At 36.7% G+C, this 17,304-nt stretch overlaps 1 protein-coding gene across 18 annotated transcripts in view; it reads left to right on the forward strand.

The window, feature by feature from the left end:
- Positions 1–17,304, forward strand: part of Liprin-alpha — a 174,024-nt gene that overhangs the window by 37,339 nt on the left and 119,381 nt on the right. Inside the window, exons 1-2 of one of the 18 annotated variants that reach the window (XM_015981804.2) lie at positions 2,547–2,637; positions 3,073–3,261. The exons of the other annotated variants lie outside the window; for them this stretch is intronic. Of the exons in view, the coding sequence (XP_015837290.1) occupies positions 3,094–3,261 (168 nt within the window). The 5' untranslated portion in view covers positions 2,547–2,637; positions 3,073–3,093. Of the gene's footprint in view, positions 1–2,546; positions 2,638–3,072; positions 3,262–17,304 lie in introns of those variants that run through there. 18 annotated transcript variants of the gene reach the window in all.

Raw genomic sequence — 17,304 nt, forward strand, 5'->3', positions numbered from 1 at the left:
GTTGTGGCTGCAGTTTACATTTTCCTATTTATTAATTTATTCTTTTAACTAGGTCGGAGTCGTTAGCATTGGGAATGAAGATCTTTAGAAGTATTTACTGAGACTGAATGGTTTTACGTGAAATATATTTGTTTCAACAGACGAGATATTAGTCTGAGTCATTGATGTATTTGCAATCTTTAAAAATTTAGTTTTACCACCAAACCTTCTCTTTAAGTAAAGTGGGATCTCTACTTTTTAGTGGTAAATGCAATTGATTTATTAGTTTTGAATGCGAGTTATTTTATTTAAACAAGTTAACGACCAGACCTGATTTGTGCATCTTTTTTTCCGGACCAGGCAAGTGTTTTGTTAAAATTGGCTGAAACAATGTTTTTATAACAAATTTTCTTTAGAAGATATGATGTTAGACCAAAAATTTCTAATAAAACACATAGAACCGGTTTACAGAATGCGAAATTAAAATTTAATTTAAGATTAAACTAATTCGAATTAAGTTGCCATTTAAAATGTATTGGCAAACGTCAAGTTAATCTTGAATTAAATTTTAATTGCGATTAAAATGTGCTGTAAACCGACTGTAAGATCAGGTTTATAGAAGCGTTATTAATTTAAATCGCAATTAAATGCACGATTAACTGATCACGTGGCCTAATTGAAGCAATAACACTTATTAACAACGTAAATGGTATAAAAATATAAAAAGAATAGCGTTATTTAGACTCTTCATCAGCTTTAAAAATGGGATCAGCATCTGAATAATCAAATGGGCTGTGTCAGATTCAGGTATCAAGTACAGTCACGATCATAAAGAATAACACTTCAAACAACTGGGCCTGACAGCAAGAGCTTGACTCAAATCTTTAAGGTCATAAGTTTCAATTAACAGGTTAGTTTATTGTTGTAGTAGTTTATTTTTTGTTTTTAATAATTTATTGGTAGTGGGATATTGGAAAAAAATTATAAACAGTCAGTTCTCTGTACTGAGAATATGTCAAAGTGTCGTATTGATATTAATTTGAATTTAGATATTTTTTCATAGGTGTTTTTTTTACTTAAATTGTTTCTATCAGTGTTGAAATTAACACCGTTTGGACATTTTTTTTTATAAAAGTTATCTGACTTATTCTATGTTTAATACATACATTGTCTAGAATAACTGTCTTTAAATTTTAAATGGTGATTAAAAATAGCCCTTTTTTAAAATGTATATTAATGACTTTTCAATGACATTTACGACACGGTATTGAATATACTATATTACTCAATTCGTATATTACTCAATTCGTATTCCGTCTTGTCTTATAATTTATAGACATTATTGTTATAATAAGCTAAATTTATATTATATGGTTTTACTATTCTACTTGATTATTACTTAACTGTAATAATATCGTGGTTGGTTTTTGCGTGTTTTTTTTGTTTGTTAAAATATTTTTGGAAGACTCAGGAATTGAAGTTTTCATGGTAGTCATTGTTGAAATTTTTATTTGTGCAATGTTTATGGCTGATCTTATACCATCCTGGTGTAGTAGATCAGTAATTGGGACTTTTTTTCTGACTTAATGGAGATGCTATTTTATAATTCAAAATTTTTCTACCAGCTATTTTATAATCTAGACATCGTTACACATTATGCGTTACTTATCGTAAAGATTATGGCTACGGTTTTAGAAGTACCATTCTTTTTTATCGTGACTGTACACCAATCATGAAAATGAAAATTTACTTAAAACCGTTTAAGACTGAAATGTAATCGTTTTTTTGAGTAAAATATTTAGTAGTTTTATTTTTGTGTAATCAAATAGTACCTATATAACTAGAAAATGGTTGGTTCACTCTGTAGACCTAGTAAAAATCTCTTCATTTTACATCGTGGTTACCTCTCAACAACGTATTATATTTTTAACCACAGATGTTTTTAAGTTAAAATTTTTTGATGTTTTCAAATTGTGTCTAATAGTCGCACATTTTTTTGCATTTAAACAGTGAAAGAAGTTCTTGTAAAGTGTATTGGTCAAACAATAGACGAATTTGAAGGTTTAGGAAAACGGTCAGTTTTTACGACGAAATTTAATAATTCAGTGCACTTTGTTGTAATACACCACGGTCCTAAATAATATAATCACTACTTAAATTTACAAAATGTGAGCTTGGGAATGAAGCTGTCGCATGGGGTGCCATTACTAGTCATTTATAATATGGAATAATTATGTAGTTTGCATTAGCCTTTTTATTATTGAGTAAGGTTTATTTGCACAGCGGGTGGTTATCATTAATAAATTTTACGAGGAATAAAATAAAATTGTAGATATAATTTTGACTTAATTTCTAACAACATTTCGTCGTTTTTCTTCGTTATGGAAGCAGTAACTCCAATTATTTTTAGACTTTTGTGTGTATGTGCAGCAGTGGAATGAATATTTGTTTCGTCTGGAAGCGTGTAGCGTCGGTTGCAGCCGTGTCATGATTGGAGCTGTTGCCGGCGTGTTTGAGGATAGCGTCTCGACGCTCTTCAGTAAGCCGACGCTCACACAACGTAACGGTTCTATACGATATTGCCGTTAACTAATTTGTTTCGATAGCCATGATTGTGGTTTGATTTGGTGGTTTATTGTGTATAATGTTAGCAGTTTGGTAATTTAATTAAAGTTGTATCGTAAATCTAATTAATTCCACAACAACCGACAAGAACAAGTCTGAGTTAAAAGGAGATATATTTATTAGGTGTTGCGGTTTTCTCTGTGGCTTGCTAATAATTCGTTGCAAAAGTTGGTTGGATTTTTGAATTTGAAAAATCAGAGAGACTGTTGAATTTTTGGTTGTTTAATTTATATGTTAATTTTTACACTACGATTGGTTTTTTAAGAATGTACTTGGGATGATTTTTCAACTGTACCTTAGTACAGCTGTAAATATTTCACAATTAAATAATGTATTAGCTCAATGTTAATTACGATTGTTTATTTCTTGTAAATCGATTTTTATTTCCGTCTTTACGTTTGAAGTAATCATCCAACAACTTAAATTGCAACGGAATATTTGCTTCGGATCGTAATGTGTGTTTCCTAGTGTGAACAGAATCGTGTAAACATGTTCTTTTCGTTGAGCAACATTAATAACAACAATCACGCCAATAACAATAATAACAACAACAACAATGGTCGAAATGGATATAGATTATTGTCTGCACAAGGAATGGAAACTCTTCAAACGTTTCTTCGGGAGCATGGAAATGAATGTATAAAACAATTTGTGAAGGTATTTATTTTTAGTCTTTTATGTTGTAATCGCAGAAGAGTATAACTGTCAATAACCGCAAAGTTTCCAAATTAATTTTTATCGTGGAGAAAATAACCAATTTTAGGGGTGTCTGTCTTTATTGAAGTTTTCTTCTTGACTGGTTTCAATTATATTATGATGATAGCTGGAAATAATATTTTTTTGTAAAAGTGTGTATGAAGGTAGTTTATGTGAATATTTTATTAAAAAAAAATCAGATTTGGGCTCCAAGTTCACTACAGAATTTTATTATGAAGACATCTGGATAAACCAATAAAAAGTTCTTGGTTTAGAGATAATAATTGTACGATACGAGAAGGGAGGGTTGTTTAAGAGTGTTGCCCGAGGCGAAATCAAGTTTTAATGTCGTTTTATGGTCGTTAATAAGGTAAATTATTTCCAGAATCTACAAAAGTACCGAATACTTTTTTATGTTATAAAAATAATCTGGTTTGCTGTGTTTTAGGAGGAATCAAAGTTTTGGTTTCATCACATTATATGCATGAAACAAATGTTGTTATAATCCTTAATTTGAATAAATTTACCTCTTAGTAAATATTTGCACAAGTTTGAACATAATACGTAGATATTAACATTGTTGTCACTTGGTGGAGGTTCTAGAACCATTCTTAAAACATACAAGGTGTGTCAGCGTAGTAGGGGTGCTCTTTTAAGAATCTTAATGTCTTTATTCGGAATTTGGTGTAATAAACGTACCGAATAGAACAAATAATCAGGTACCGACTAAGACTTTTTTTGTGAATTTTCGGTGAATTAATCAATGAAAAATGCTACCAGATTGGTTTAAATTTTTTGTAGGTTAGATTAAGAGACTGAACTAAACCCTTTTATTAAATATTTTCAATTTAGAGCCCCAAATTGTCCAAAGTTAAAGTTGACAAGTGTCTGACAGGACTTGACAGCGCTTTGAGTGCAGATGCACTTTCGTTGCTACGGATATCGTCTGCTCAAAATTTATACTTTTTTGATTTTGGTCAAGTGCATGCCTCTGTTTAAATTAAAATAACTATTAAATGGTGCATTTTTGCGGTGTAAAAGGTTATACCTTTTTTATTCGCAATTGATTACTCTATTGATTTAGGCAATAAAAAAAGTAGTGTTAAGAGGGCAAAAAATTAGAAAAACACAAAAAATGTGACCCGGAAATGCTGCAACCGGAAACTGGGTGGATGTATCCGGTTTTCATAATTACCAGATAAAAGGCATGTTCTCTTTAGTAAGTCTACCAAGTTTTGTAATATTTGGTCAAATGATTCCAAAGTTATGGTGCAAAAACGTCTTTCCATACCCCTACTTCCCAGGGCTGTAAAATTCTTATCAGTTTCGATAGGACACGACTTATAATCTCAATTAGCATCATTTTATAGGTCCTTTTTGAGGTTCATTTTTTGTCTCACAAATATGAGTAACCCTGTATAAAGGTCACCAATGGATTTTTTCACTTCGCTGGAACATTTTGTATTCGTGTTAATTAAAGAAAAGATATATTATTATTTTGTTCTTAATGATGATAAAGTGCTAATTGATTATTCTGAGCTTAATTTCTACTCAGTCCATTCGAGATTGTTTTTTTAAAAGTGATTATAAATTTAATTGAAAGGCTTTGTGTAAGAACTTGCCACAAAAACTATTATTAAAATAGCGGTTTAAATTGAACGTAAATATGTAAAATATTAGAAAATTCTGTATGGAATTGTGAGAGTATAGTTGGTTTGAGTAAGAAGATTATCTCCTATATAAAATTAACATACAGTAAGCATACTCATAACGTCATAACATAATATAAAAAAATTAGTACTGAATTTGAAAACAAAGTGGCATGTAACGTTATTGCATTAAATAAAAATTTTAACTTCTCAAAAATTAACAACCGTTTTTATGACATGAGAAATGCATTATTAAGAAATTTTCTTTCTCTTTGTTTTCTGTTTCTTCGTCTGGACTTTTGGTTTGTTGTAGAAAGTGTGATGAATGGCAGGAATTTTGAGTGGCTTTTGGCATTTATTTTAGACTCGATAGTAAATGAGTACTAACAGAACGACTTCTTCTTGTAACATTAACCTCTTTATATTAGCCCTGCACAGTATGTTTTATATAAATCGATTTATAATTTTCAGAAGTAAAGTGAAATGTAAATATTTCTGAAAAATCCACATTTTCACCAGCGATTTTCTAATATTGGCTAAAATCGGATCAAAAATTAAAGAAAATCCGATTTTTTTGTAAACTTTTTTACAATGTTCGTCAGGGGAATAAATTATGGGCGCATTTTATTAACTGTAACTAAAGCGACATCAACAACCATTTTTTTAAAGCTTTTATTTAATCATAGAATATAAGAGTTACCGAAAATCAAGTTACATGTGATTCACTGGTCGTCAGAATTTCTCTAGTGGCGCCGTATCTTGGTAGTATGTTGAAGTAAAATTTGCGTCAAATTTAATTTTTTTATTAAAACATTTTTTTTATTCTTCGACACTGTCAAAATTTTCGGTTTTTCTTCTGTGTAAGACAGTTTTGACAACTGTTTGGCATTTCTCAATATGAAACGTTAGGTTATTTTTAACAAATTTAAAGAATTCTTGTTGAGTCTAATTCGATGAATAAAATGTTGTATTTACCTCATCGGTTCATTTATTTTACCTCGTTATCATTCGTGGTTTCATAATCCACTCGTGAAATAAAACGTTTGATATACACTCGAACCCGTCAAATAAATAACTATTATTTATTTTTATTTGTTCTGCCCTTGACAATTATCAGTGAAGATGAATAGTTTTTTTTACATCTTCTTTTGTGGCCAAAGATTTCATAAGTACTGTAGTGAGACTGTGATTGATGATGGTTGATCGATGTTTAAATGATTTACAACTTATTTTAATTGATTTATTTAATTAATCTTGAATTTTACTTTTGTTTTCTTTTTTCGAAATGGTTTGGCTCGTCTAGTTAATTGATACGCTACATGATCATTTCACTTACCTACGTTGTGTTGTTTTGATGTACGAAGTCACTCTTATAATGATATCGTAATTTGATCTTAATTCTTATCAGAAAGGGTTCCGGATTTATCCGTAACGCAAGTCCGGATTCAAAGTAGTGTCAAAACGCATGGGAGAAGAAATTTAAACCACAAGTTTCCTCCAAAGTTATTTATTACAAGAATAATGAATATTCCGTTGGATGGATTACAATAATCAATGGTTATGAAAGTTTGATCAAATTTGGCCAATTGTTATTTGTTTTTGTATAGTAATGTCGTCAAAACATTATCTCAGAGTCGTAACCACAATTCGTTTGAAATTCCAAGTAAATAGTTTCGAAGTTGCTGAGTGATACGAAAAAGTTTTATTGATATGATATGACGTTAATATTTAACATGAATTAATTTAATTCGATAATGTCCAAATAAATTAACCTACGTTTCAGATGATATTGTTCGAACTCATAGGATCTAGGCAATTGACAACGCGTTTCTAAATTACTTGTACCAAAGGCGGATTATAACATGCTCGCGGAATCTTTGATACGTGCATCGCATTGAATTTTGCGCCCTAGTGCCGAAATTCCGTCTCCGGTAAAAGTCAGGTGATCAACACCTAGAATGAATTTCGAATAAAACCCGGACATACAAGCTTTTACAAATCAATCTGAATAAATGTAGAAGTAATTTCTCTCTAAAGTTTTCCGTCCACGAGCTTTGACAAAGACTTGTGCAGAACTTTGCCATGTCGCGATATCAGTTTATTACAGATAATCACGGATGATTATGTCTGCTCGATCGTCCGTAGTAGCCTGCAAGTACGTGGAAGTACTTGCCGTTGGGACGGGAATTACAACGTCCATTCTAAGTACAACGGGCGGAAACTACGACCTGCCACCGCGTCTTAGACCTTGTTAAAGTTGGGGAAGAGCGTCCCCGGGGACTACGACTCTTCCCATGAAGATGGCCAACTCACGAGCCTGTAATTTCTGATCTGGACGCAAAAGAGAAACACTCTTTTGCTTTATCGCCTAACGCGTTGCGGAAGAGAAATCGTTCTACTCTAAACCTATCCTTAACTAGCAACAAATCCTTCTATTTCGTAATATTTTGGTGTATGCAACCTTAAATTATCTGTGTACAACAGTTTGAATAGCACCGTGGGTTTTGGATTTAGACTTTTGTTGTAGTTGAATATTTGTTTGATGCCGTTTCACTCAAATTTGTCGTAACAGATTTAGAAGTTAGAAGCAAAGAATATAAAGAACTTTTAATATTGTAATTTAAAGGTGGGATGGTTGAATTGAAAAATATGAAATTGTTTGTTGCGAGTTATTTTAAGTTGAAAATGATTTATTTAAAATTTATATAGCTGACGTAAGACGAAGCACAAGAATTTAAATAATTACTGGTCTTTTCGGCATTTCCGATGCTTAATAACTTGGTGGTTACGAGAGAATTTATGAAATGAATGATAATGATCACTATTTCGAAATGACTTAAATGATTTAATATTATAATATTAAATGAATAAAAAATTAATTAATCCTTTTGAGGGCCTACCTAGAAATTTTAATCCTCCTAACGCAGGGGGTTAGCTGCTTCCCAGGTGTTGTAGTTCGCAGCACTACCTAATCGAACGAACACTAAACTTGTCTCGTTTTTAACTTACTCACTAATCACTAACGCTATCACTTAATTCAAGAATTTAAATTAATTTAATTTAAAATTACGCTTAAATGCACTTAGTACAATTTAGACGCACTAAAAGGTAAACGAAGATGTTTTTTAAATTTATAAAAATTTAAAAGGGCAACACGACAATCGACTACCTCGAAAGACCGTCAAAAATCGAATCCCTCCTAAAGTCAAGGGCTCATCTTGCGTAAGCTACACTAACTCGCTTACCCCACTACCCTTGTTAAGTAGTTTCCACATATGCGAAATTTTGCAAATTTGACTCTTATGATGTCTTGGCATTTGATCAAACCTTGTTTAACTTTCTAAATATTATTATTAATTAACAGCTGGGGTGTTTTCCGATTAACAATTTCATTATAATTAAACATTAAATTTGGTAATCGTCGATCTGAACTGAATACAATACAAGAACGCTATGGAATTTCCCCAAATATCCTGAAAGAGAAATTAAACTCCAAAATTGGTTGTTGTCAGGTCTGAAGTTGTTTTTGGGAACACAATGAAATGAATTTTGTGTAACAACAAATTTTGTTTGTTTAAATAACACAGAAAATATAAGGAAGAACCCCGTGAGGAAACTGTAATTTTGGTCGTACTACCCCTTGTTAGATGTCGCCCCCAGTACTACACCGGTACTATTTTAACATTTCCGCGTTTTTCTCCAATTTCCTTAGGGATTTTCCTGTCTACTTTCCTCTTAGGATTATGTTAGTAACGGGCAGCAATCGTGTCATGCAATTTTTTTGCTTACAATAATTTAATTAAATAGAATGATTTATACATCCGAATTTCGACGGCTGCGCCTTAAATATTAGGGTTAAATTTTACATCAAAATGTTCAGAAAAATTTCGCGTGTTTTTCTAAACTACTGGTTTCGTGATCTGATGTTGATTTAACAAAGAAAACGTTAATTTCGCTGCAATTTCTTATAAGGAATGCACATGTGTGCTTGTAATTTGATATTCTTTTAAAAAGCTCTGTTCTGTAACGAATTTGTCAACACCCCCTATTCAAGCGGCACTTGACCAACGTCGTTTTGGCTATACTAATCTAGTTAACAGACATGAATTTCAATCGACCAATTCGTTCTTGAAGTTTTGCAACAATTTGTTAACAATTACGCCGAATAAAATAAATTATTCAATTTTATTTGATGACTGGAGTACACTGCATAAAGACTCAACTTTTTGGTACGAAACGTTACGGGAATTTTTGAATAAGATGAAATTTTGATTCTTTCTCGAGTTGTTTACTGATCATCAACGTGCCTTAAATTGGCTCATAAATTCCTTTCTTTTTGAAACGTGACTAGTTAATTTCTAAACAAAATTTTGGATTTAATTTTAGGTTTATCAATAAATTTTGGCTATTTTAAACGAAAGTAAATTAATTATGCTTTTGTGAGAAAATCATTGGATTAGCTGGGCGACTGTGGTGCAGAGCCAGGCCGTCGCCAACCCCCATATCTTTGCATATCCACTTGTTAAAACACATGGCCTTTCGACCACCCAATTTGGCGATTTATAACGTTTTTAACAGTTCTTGGAAAGTTTCGTGGGAACGATAATTTTCTAAACATTTTAATGCTAACAAAGGAATAAATAAGTTAAATTAAAATTTGTTGCAACTTTTGAATTGAAGTTGAATTAATATTGTCAAAGAACTAAACGTTTAAACTGACTCCGAATATTTTGCGCTGGTTAATAAAAAAAATTTTAAATACCGCGATCATCACATTCGCCCCCTGTCTTGCGTTGCTTCGTAGATGCAGCGTAAGACACCGCGTGTAGGTTTGCTGTCCTCTGGTTGGTGGTCGGAATGGTGGAATCACCAGATGGTGGATGCGCCCATAATGTCAGAAACGCTCGAATTGGTAGATACGCCTCGAGATTGGCCCTCATGAACTTCTTGCGGTTTTATTTTAGTCGTCTCGTCGGTGGTAGAATTTCAAATTTGTCATGTTGTATACACCTTTAATTTCGTTCGTCACTGGGTCGGCGATTTGGTATGTGTTTGGATGAGGCTTGGCGATTATTTTGTACGGACCACTGTACAAAGGCATGAACTTGGCGAATTGGTGGGTTCTGGTATCGGAAGTCACTTTGTTCTTCAGTAGGACCCAATCTTCAATTTCCAGTACGGTAACTTCACCCTTTTGGTTTTTCTGCCGTAAGTTCGCATGATGTCTCAAGTATTCGCGAGCCTTTTCATGAATTTCTTCTCTCGTGAGTGGCGGACGTACAGGCAGTAAACCCGATGTGACTGCATCTAGTGGGTTTGGTGGTGTTCTGCCGTACAGGATTTCATATGGAGAAAATCCGGTACTGATGTGTGGCACGTAGTTCAAACAATCTTCGATGTTGCTCAAATGGTTGACCCAACTGGTGTGGTTTTCTTTACAATACGCTCGGAAAATTCTCCCCAGCTCCCGCATTACGCGCTCGCTAGGGTTCGATTCTGGGTGACGAATCGACGAGAGCGTTGGTTGAATGTCGGCAGCTCTCAAACTATTCTGCCAAGTGTTCGAAATAAATTGTGTCCCGTGGTCGCTTAACACACATTTGGGTTTGATGTACCCAGAGAAATCCTCTATGAGACGTTTGGCAGCGATTTTGGCGGTGGCTTTTCTCAGTGGGTAAAGTTTGAGAAACTTGCTGAAGACGTCAATGACCACAAATACATAGGACGCCCCCAATCGTCCTGTTGGTAAAGGCCCATAGAAATCGACGCAAACTAGGTCTCCAATGTGGTCGTAAAGGATTGGCGTTAATGGACCCTGATGTGGACGGTTGGAACTTTTTGTCTTCTGACAAAGGTCACAACTTCGTAGACGTTTCTTAATTGTACGATACATGTTCGGCCAGTAGTACTCGCGCTTCATGGAATTGTACACTTTGGTTGCCCCGAAATGGCCCAGGAGTTGGTGATGGTAATCCACGAGCTTAATTACCAAACTCTCAGGTATGGCCAGGCAAACGTCGTTTGAATTTTGAGATCTGTGAACTAACACATTATTTGTGAAATTATATTGGGACCAAACCCGTTGAGTTCTCGCATCTGGAGCAGCTGCACCGGATTGTTTGTTGGCAATTATTTGACTCAAAACAGGATCATCTGATTGGTGTTGTTTGAGATCGGACATCAGTTGGAGAATTTCAGGTGTGTTGTTGACTTCAAACATTGCAACTATTGGTTGTTCACGTGGATATTCATAACTGGCTTCACCGTCGGACGGGTATCGTGACAGGATGTCGGCAATTACATTATCCTTTCCTTTTACCAACTCGATTTCGTAGTCGTACTGTCCTAGTATCAAAGTCCATCGAGTTAGGCGTTCACTGAGCAAACGACAACGGCTCAGAAATTTCAAAGCTTGGTGGTCGGTTCGGATGATGATTTTTGTGACTTGGATGTAGATTCGAAATTTGTGTAAGGCAAAAATGACGCCGAGTAATTCCTTTTCTGTAGTCGTGTAGTTGAGTTCGGGTCCTTTCAAAGAGCGACTTGCAAAAGCGATCACACCTCGCGAACCGTCTTCCTGAATTTGATACAATTCCGCCCCCAATCCGTAACCAGAACTGTCAGTTTGGACGTAGAATATTTTATTCAGGTCGGGGTAACGTAACAACACAGCTTCGAGGAACAGATCTTTCACACGATCGAAAGCTTCTTGTTCATTTCGTCCCCATCTCCATTTTTCACCCTTTCGAAGTAGTTTGTTTAAGTCTTGTGTGGCTGCACTGTATCGAGCACAAAATTTTCGATAAAAATTACAAAGTCCCAGGAAGGCTCGAACGTGTTTAGTTTTCTGGGGAACCGGAAAATTTCGGATGGCGCTGATTTTTTCCGGGTCGGCTTTGATACCGTTGATTGTGAGAATGTGCCCCAGAAATTTCACTTCCTTTTGTATGAAATTGGATTTTTCGAGATTTATCGTCATTCTAGCTTGCTTCAATTTTTCGAAAACTTGTCGGAGATGTTCCAAATGTTCGTTTAGCGTTTCGGAAGCCACTAACAAATCGTCGATATAATTCACGACGAATTCGCGAACTTCTGTTCCTAACACTACGTCCATTGCACGACTGAATGAACCCACAGCAGTTTTTAACCCGAAAGGTAGGACTTGGTATGTGTAACTGCGACCGTTGTACAGAAAGGCGGTGTACTGTCTGCTTTCTGGCGAAAGTGGGATTTGCCAGTACGACGATCTCAAATCAATGGTGGACATGTAGCGAATTTCGTGAAATCGACGTAATAATTCGTCAGCAGCGGGTGGTGACTCACAATCGGCGATCATTTTGGAATTGATCATTCGGGCGTCGAGGCAAATTCTCACCGTTCCATCTTTCTTTTTCACTACCGTCATGGGACTTGCGTAAGGTGACGCCTCACGTTTTATCACCCCCAAGTCTAACATTTCCTGAATTGTGGCGTCGACGGCAGGACGTAGAGCAAAAGGTACTGGGTACGGTCGTTTCAAGAAGGGAGTCTTGTCGTGTAGTTTTATTTCGTGAGTGTATTTGTGTGTTAGCCCTGGACGCAAACTAAAGATACATCTGTACTCTTGCAGCAGGTGTATTAATTTCCGTTTCTCGGCCTCAGGAATTTTTAATGGGTCCACCTTGGCTTGTAGGGCACTGGGTGACTCTAAGTGTTGCTTTTTGTTACAAGTCGTGATCGGCGCCGAATGATTGACTTCGATGTGACCAACAAGATCTTCCACATAATCCTCCGGTTCCGGTGGTATCTCCGTGGTTTTTCTAAACGGAAAACTGTGGTGCTTCTCCCCGTTTCTCAAAAGGATTTCGTTGTTATCGAAATCGATGACCGCGCGTTGTTCATTTAGCCAGTCTGCTCCCAAAATGGTTGGCTTGATTAAATTTTTAACGACAAGCGCCACGACGGGGTAGAGATGTTCGTCGATTTTGATTTCCAGGTAACACTGAATAACAACCTGGCAACTTCGCTGGCCGATGGCTCCACGAAGATGGATTGAGGTAACCGGTAATGTGGGCGGTTTGTTTCCGGTCTCGATCAACTTGGACCAAACTTCTTCGGAAATACAGCTGACTTCACTTCCGGTGTCCAAAAGCGCGGTGACTGATTGTTGTTGAGAGATTTGGATCTTAATCTCCGGCACGACCCTTTGTATGTTGTTGTTACCTGCGGCAGCGGATTTAATTATAGAAAAAACATTTAACTTAACCTGGGATGCTCGCGGTCGAGCATCGTTTTCCCCTTCTGTTGACTGTGACGAAGTTGAACGTTTACGTTTCTCTCCCGTCCTCAATTGTTGGTTCCTGCTGTCGCTTTGTGGGCCGTGCTGCTGGCCGGAGTACTTTAGGCCCCGTCCTGTACTCCGCCCCCGTTTCCCGAATTCTTGGAGTTTCGTGATGTTTCACCCTGCGCTCTCGAACTTGTGTTGTTGCGGTTGTCGTTGGGGTTGTTTTTGCGCCAGTGATTGTTGCTGTTGTTTCCGTTGTTATTGTGCCAACGGTTGTTGCTGGTGCTGGGTTGGTTGTTGCGCCATTGTTGTTCGTCACTTGAGCGTTTTGGGAAACCATTTCCACGATTTGCAGGAGCCGCAGGACGAGTTACTTCGTGGCGGTCAATGTTTGGCCGCGGGCGCTTTGGCTCGTTACGCCGCTGGTGGTCTGTTGCGCGGGGTCGTTCCCTGGGAGCGATGTTGGTTTTCTCTCCCGGATTTTGTCCCGGAATTTCTTGAGCTGCCAGGAATTCGGCGGCATCCGTGGTGGTACAGATTTTCTCTAATACCCACAACGACTGTATTCTTTCGGGGAAGTGACGCAGTAATTCATCCAGCAACACTTCCTCCGATAAAGGTGTTGTTAACATGTTCGCCATGTCGACGTAATAAGCAAAATGCGACAGCATCGTGCCCCTGGTTTCGTCATAGCGGCCTGTAGCGATTTGAAATCTGATGTCCCGTTGACGCTTGGCCGACCAGTAGGTCCGGAGAAAGTCCCGTCGAAAGTCCTCGTAACCACGCCACTTCTTCTGGAATATTCCCGTCCAATGTTTGGCATTGCCTTTCAAGCAATCCATGGCGACTCCCAAAAGACGCTGCGAGTCGAGCCCGAAAAAACGTCCATATTCTTCAATGGCTCGTAAGAATTTCACCGGATTTTGCCTTTTCAGGCCTTCGAAAGATGGTCGTTCAGGAGCTGGGAGTGGGCGATCCAGCAAGCTCCGGAGTACTCCGGAAATTGCGGCCACATTGTCTGTTGTGATTGGCATAGGTGGTGAGGCCATCACTGCTCCCGAAGTCGCTGATGTGGTCGAACTTCCCGGCTCTTGCACAAGAGGGCTCGCAAGAGGGGCTGGTTCCGGAGCTACCGGAATTTCCGGGTCGGGTTCTGGCGAAGTCGTCCCGTCGCTAGGTAGTGGAGTGACTTGCCAACCATCGACATCAGCGGCGGCGCTGGTACTTGGACGTACCTGAAGGATGGCTTGCGGTCTTTGAACCGCTGTCGACGTCGATGGCGCCGCGAAGTTTGGCACATTCCTTGGTTGTTGGGAGTTTAACCAACGAACGAACCACGTCGGCATTTCTTGCGGTGGGGCTCCGGCGTTTCCGGTGTTCCTGTTGTTTTCCATGTCGACAACCTTCAATCTCGGGTATCGAACGATCAAATAAATTGGAGTCCTAGAAATTTTAATAACACAGCAGTATCTTATTTACGGCAATTTTCCCCTCGGAAATGACACTTTATGACTTTGAATCCTGGTCACGGCACCAATAAAAATGTAGTGAGACTGTGATTGATGATGGTTGATCGATGTTTAAATGATTTACAACTTATTTTAATTGATTTATTTAATTAATCTTGAATTTTACTTTTGTTTTCTTTTTTCGAAATGGTTTGGCTCGTCTAGTTAATTGATACGCTACATGATCATTTCACTTACCTACGTTGTGTTGTTTTGATGTACGAAGTCACTCTTATAATGATATCGTAATTTGATCTTAATTCTTATCAGAAAGGGTTCCGGATTTATCCGTAACGCAAGTCCGGATTCAAAGTAGTGTCAAAACGCATGGGAGAAGAAATTTAAACCACAAGTTTCCTCCAAAGTTATTTATTACAAGAATAATGAATATTCCGTTGGATGGATTACAATAATCAATGGTTATGAAAGTTTGATCAAATTTGGCCAATTGTTATTTGTTTTTGTATAGTAATGTCGTCAAAACATTATCTCAGAGTCGTAACCACAATTCGTTTGAAATTCCAAGTAAATAGTTTCGAAGTTGCTGAGTGATACGAAAAAGTTTTATTGATATGATATGACGTTAATATTTAACATGAATTAATTTAATTCGATAATGTCCAAATAAATTAACCTACGTTTCAGATGATATTGTTCGAACTCATAGGATCTAGGCAATTGACAACGCGTTTCTAAATTACTTGTACCAAAGGCGGATTATAACATGCTCGCGGAATCTTTGATACGTGCATCGCATTGAATTTTGCGCCCTAGTGCCGAAATTCCGTCTCCGGTAAAAGTCAGGTGATCAACACCTAGAATGAATTTCGAATAAAACCCGGACATACAAGCTTTTACAAATCAATCTGAATAAATGTAGAAGTAATTTCTCTCTAAAGTTTTCCGTCCACGAGCTTTGACAAAGACTTGTGCAGAACTTTGCCATGTCGCGATATCAGTTTATTACAGATAATCACGGATGATTATGTCTGCTCGATCGTCCGTAGTAGCCTGCAAGTACGTGGAAGTACTTGCCGTTGGGACGGGAATTACAACGTCCATTCTAAGTACAACGGGCGGAAACTACGACCTGCCACCGCGTCTTAGACCTTGTTAAAGTTGGGGAAGAGCGTCCCCGGGGACTACGACTCTTCCCATGAAGATGGCCAACTCACGAGCCTGTAATTTCTGATCTGGACGCAAAAGAGAAACACTCTTTTGCTTTATCGCCTAACGCGTTGCGGAAGAGAAATCGTTCTACTCTAAACCTATCCTTAACTAGCAACAAATCCTTCTATTTCGTAATATTTTGGTGTATGCAACCTTAAATTATCTGTGTACAACAGTTTGAATAGCACCGTGGGTTTTGGATTTAGACTTTTGTTGTAGTTGAATATTTGTTTGATGCCGTTTCACTCAAATTTGTCGTAACAGATTTAGAAGTTAGAAGCAAAGAATATAAAGAACTTTTAATATTGTAATTTAAAGGTGGGATGGTTGAATTGAAAAATATGAAATTGTTTGTTGCGAGTTATTTTAAGTTGAAAATGATTTATTTAAAATTTATATAGCTGACGTAAGACGAAGCACAAGAATTTAAATAATTACTGGTCTTTTCGGCATTTCCGATGCTTAATAACTTGGTGGTTACGAGAGAATTTATGAAATGAATGATAATGATCACTATTTCGAAATGACTTAAATGATTTAATATTATAATATTAAATGAATAAAAAATTAATTAATCCTTTTGAGGGCCTACCTAGAAATTTTAATCCTCCTAACGCAGGGGGTTAGCTGCTTCCCAGGTGTTGTAGTTCGCAGCACTACCTAATCGAACGAACACTAAACTTGTCTCGTTTTTAACTTACTCACTAATCACTAACGCTATCACTTAATTCAAGAATTTAAATTAATTTAATTTAAAATTACGCTTAAATGCACTTAGTACAATTTAGACGCACTAAAAGGTAAACGAAGATGTTTTTTAAATTTATAAAAATTTAAAAGGGCAACACGACAATCGACTACCTCGAAAGACCGTCAAAAATCGAATCCCTCCTAAAGTCAAGGGCTCATCTTGCGTAAGCTACACTAACTCGCTTACCCCACTACCCTTGTTAAGTAGTTTCCACATATGCGAAATTTTGCAAATTTGACTCTTATGATGTCTTGGCATTTGATCAAACCTTGTTTAACTTTCTAAATATTATTATTAATTAACAGCTGGGGTGTTTTCCGATTAACAATTTCATTATAATTAAACATTAAATTTGGTAATCGTCGATCTGAACTGAATACAATACAAGAACGCTATGGAATTTCCCCAAATATCCTGAAAGAGAAATTAAACTCCAAAATTGGTTGTTGTCAGGTCTGAAGTTGTTTTTGGGAACACAATGAAATGAATTTTGTGTAACAACAAATTTTGTTTGTTTAAATAACACAGAAAATATAAGGAAGAACCCCGTGAGGAAACTGTAATTTTGGTCGTACTACCCCTTGTTAGATGTCGCCCCCAGTACTACACCGGTACTATTTTAACATTTCCGCGTTTTTCTCCAATTTCCTTAGGGATTTTCCT

The sequence above is a fragment of the Tribolium castaneum genome, chromosome 4 (genome assembly GCF_031307605.1).
Source record: "Tribolium castaneum strain GA2 chromosome 4, icTriCast1.1, whole genome shotgun sequence".
In the NCBI taxonomy this organism is placed as follows: Eukaryota; Metazoa; Arthropoda; class Insecta; order Coleoptera; family Tenebrionidae; genus Tribolium; species Tribolium castaneum.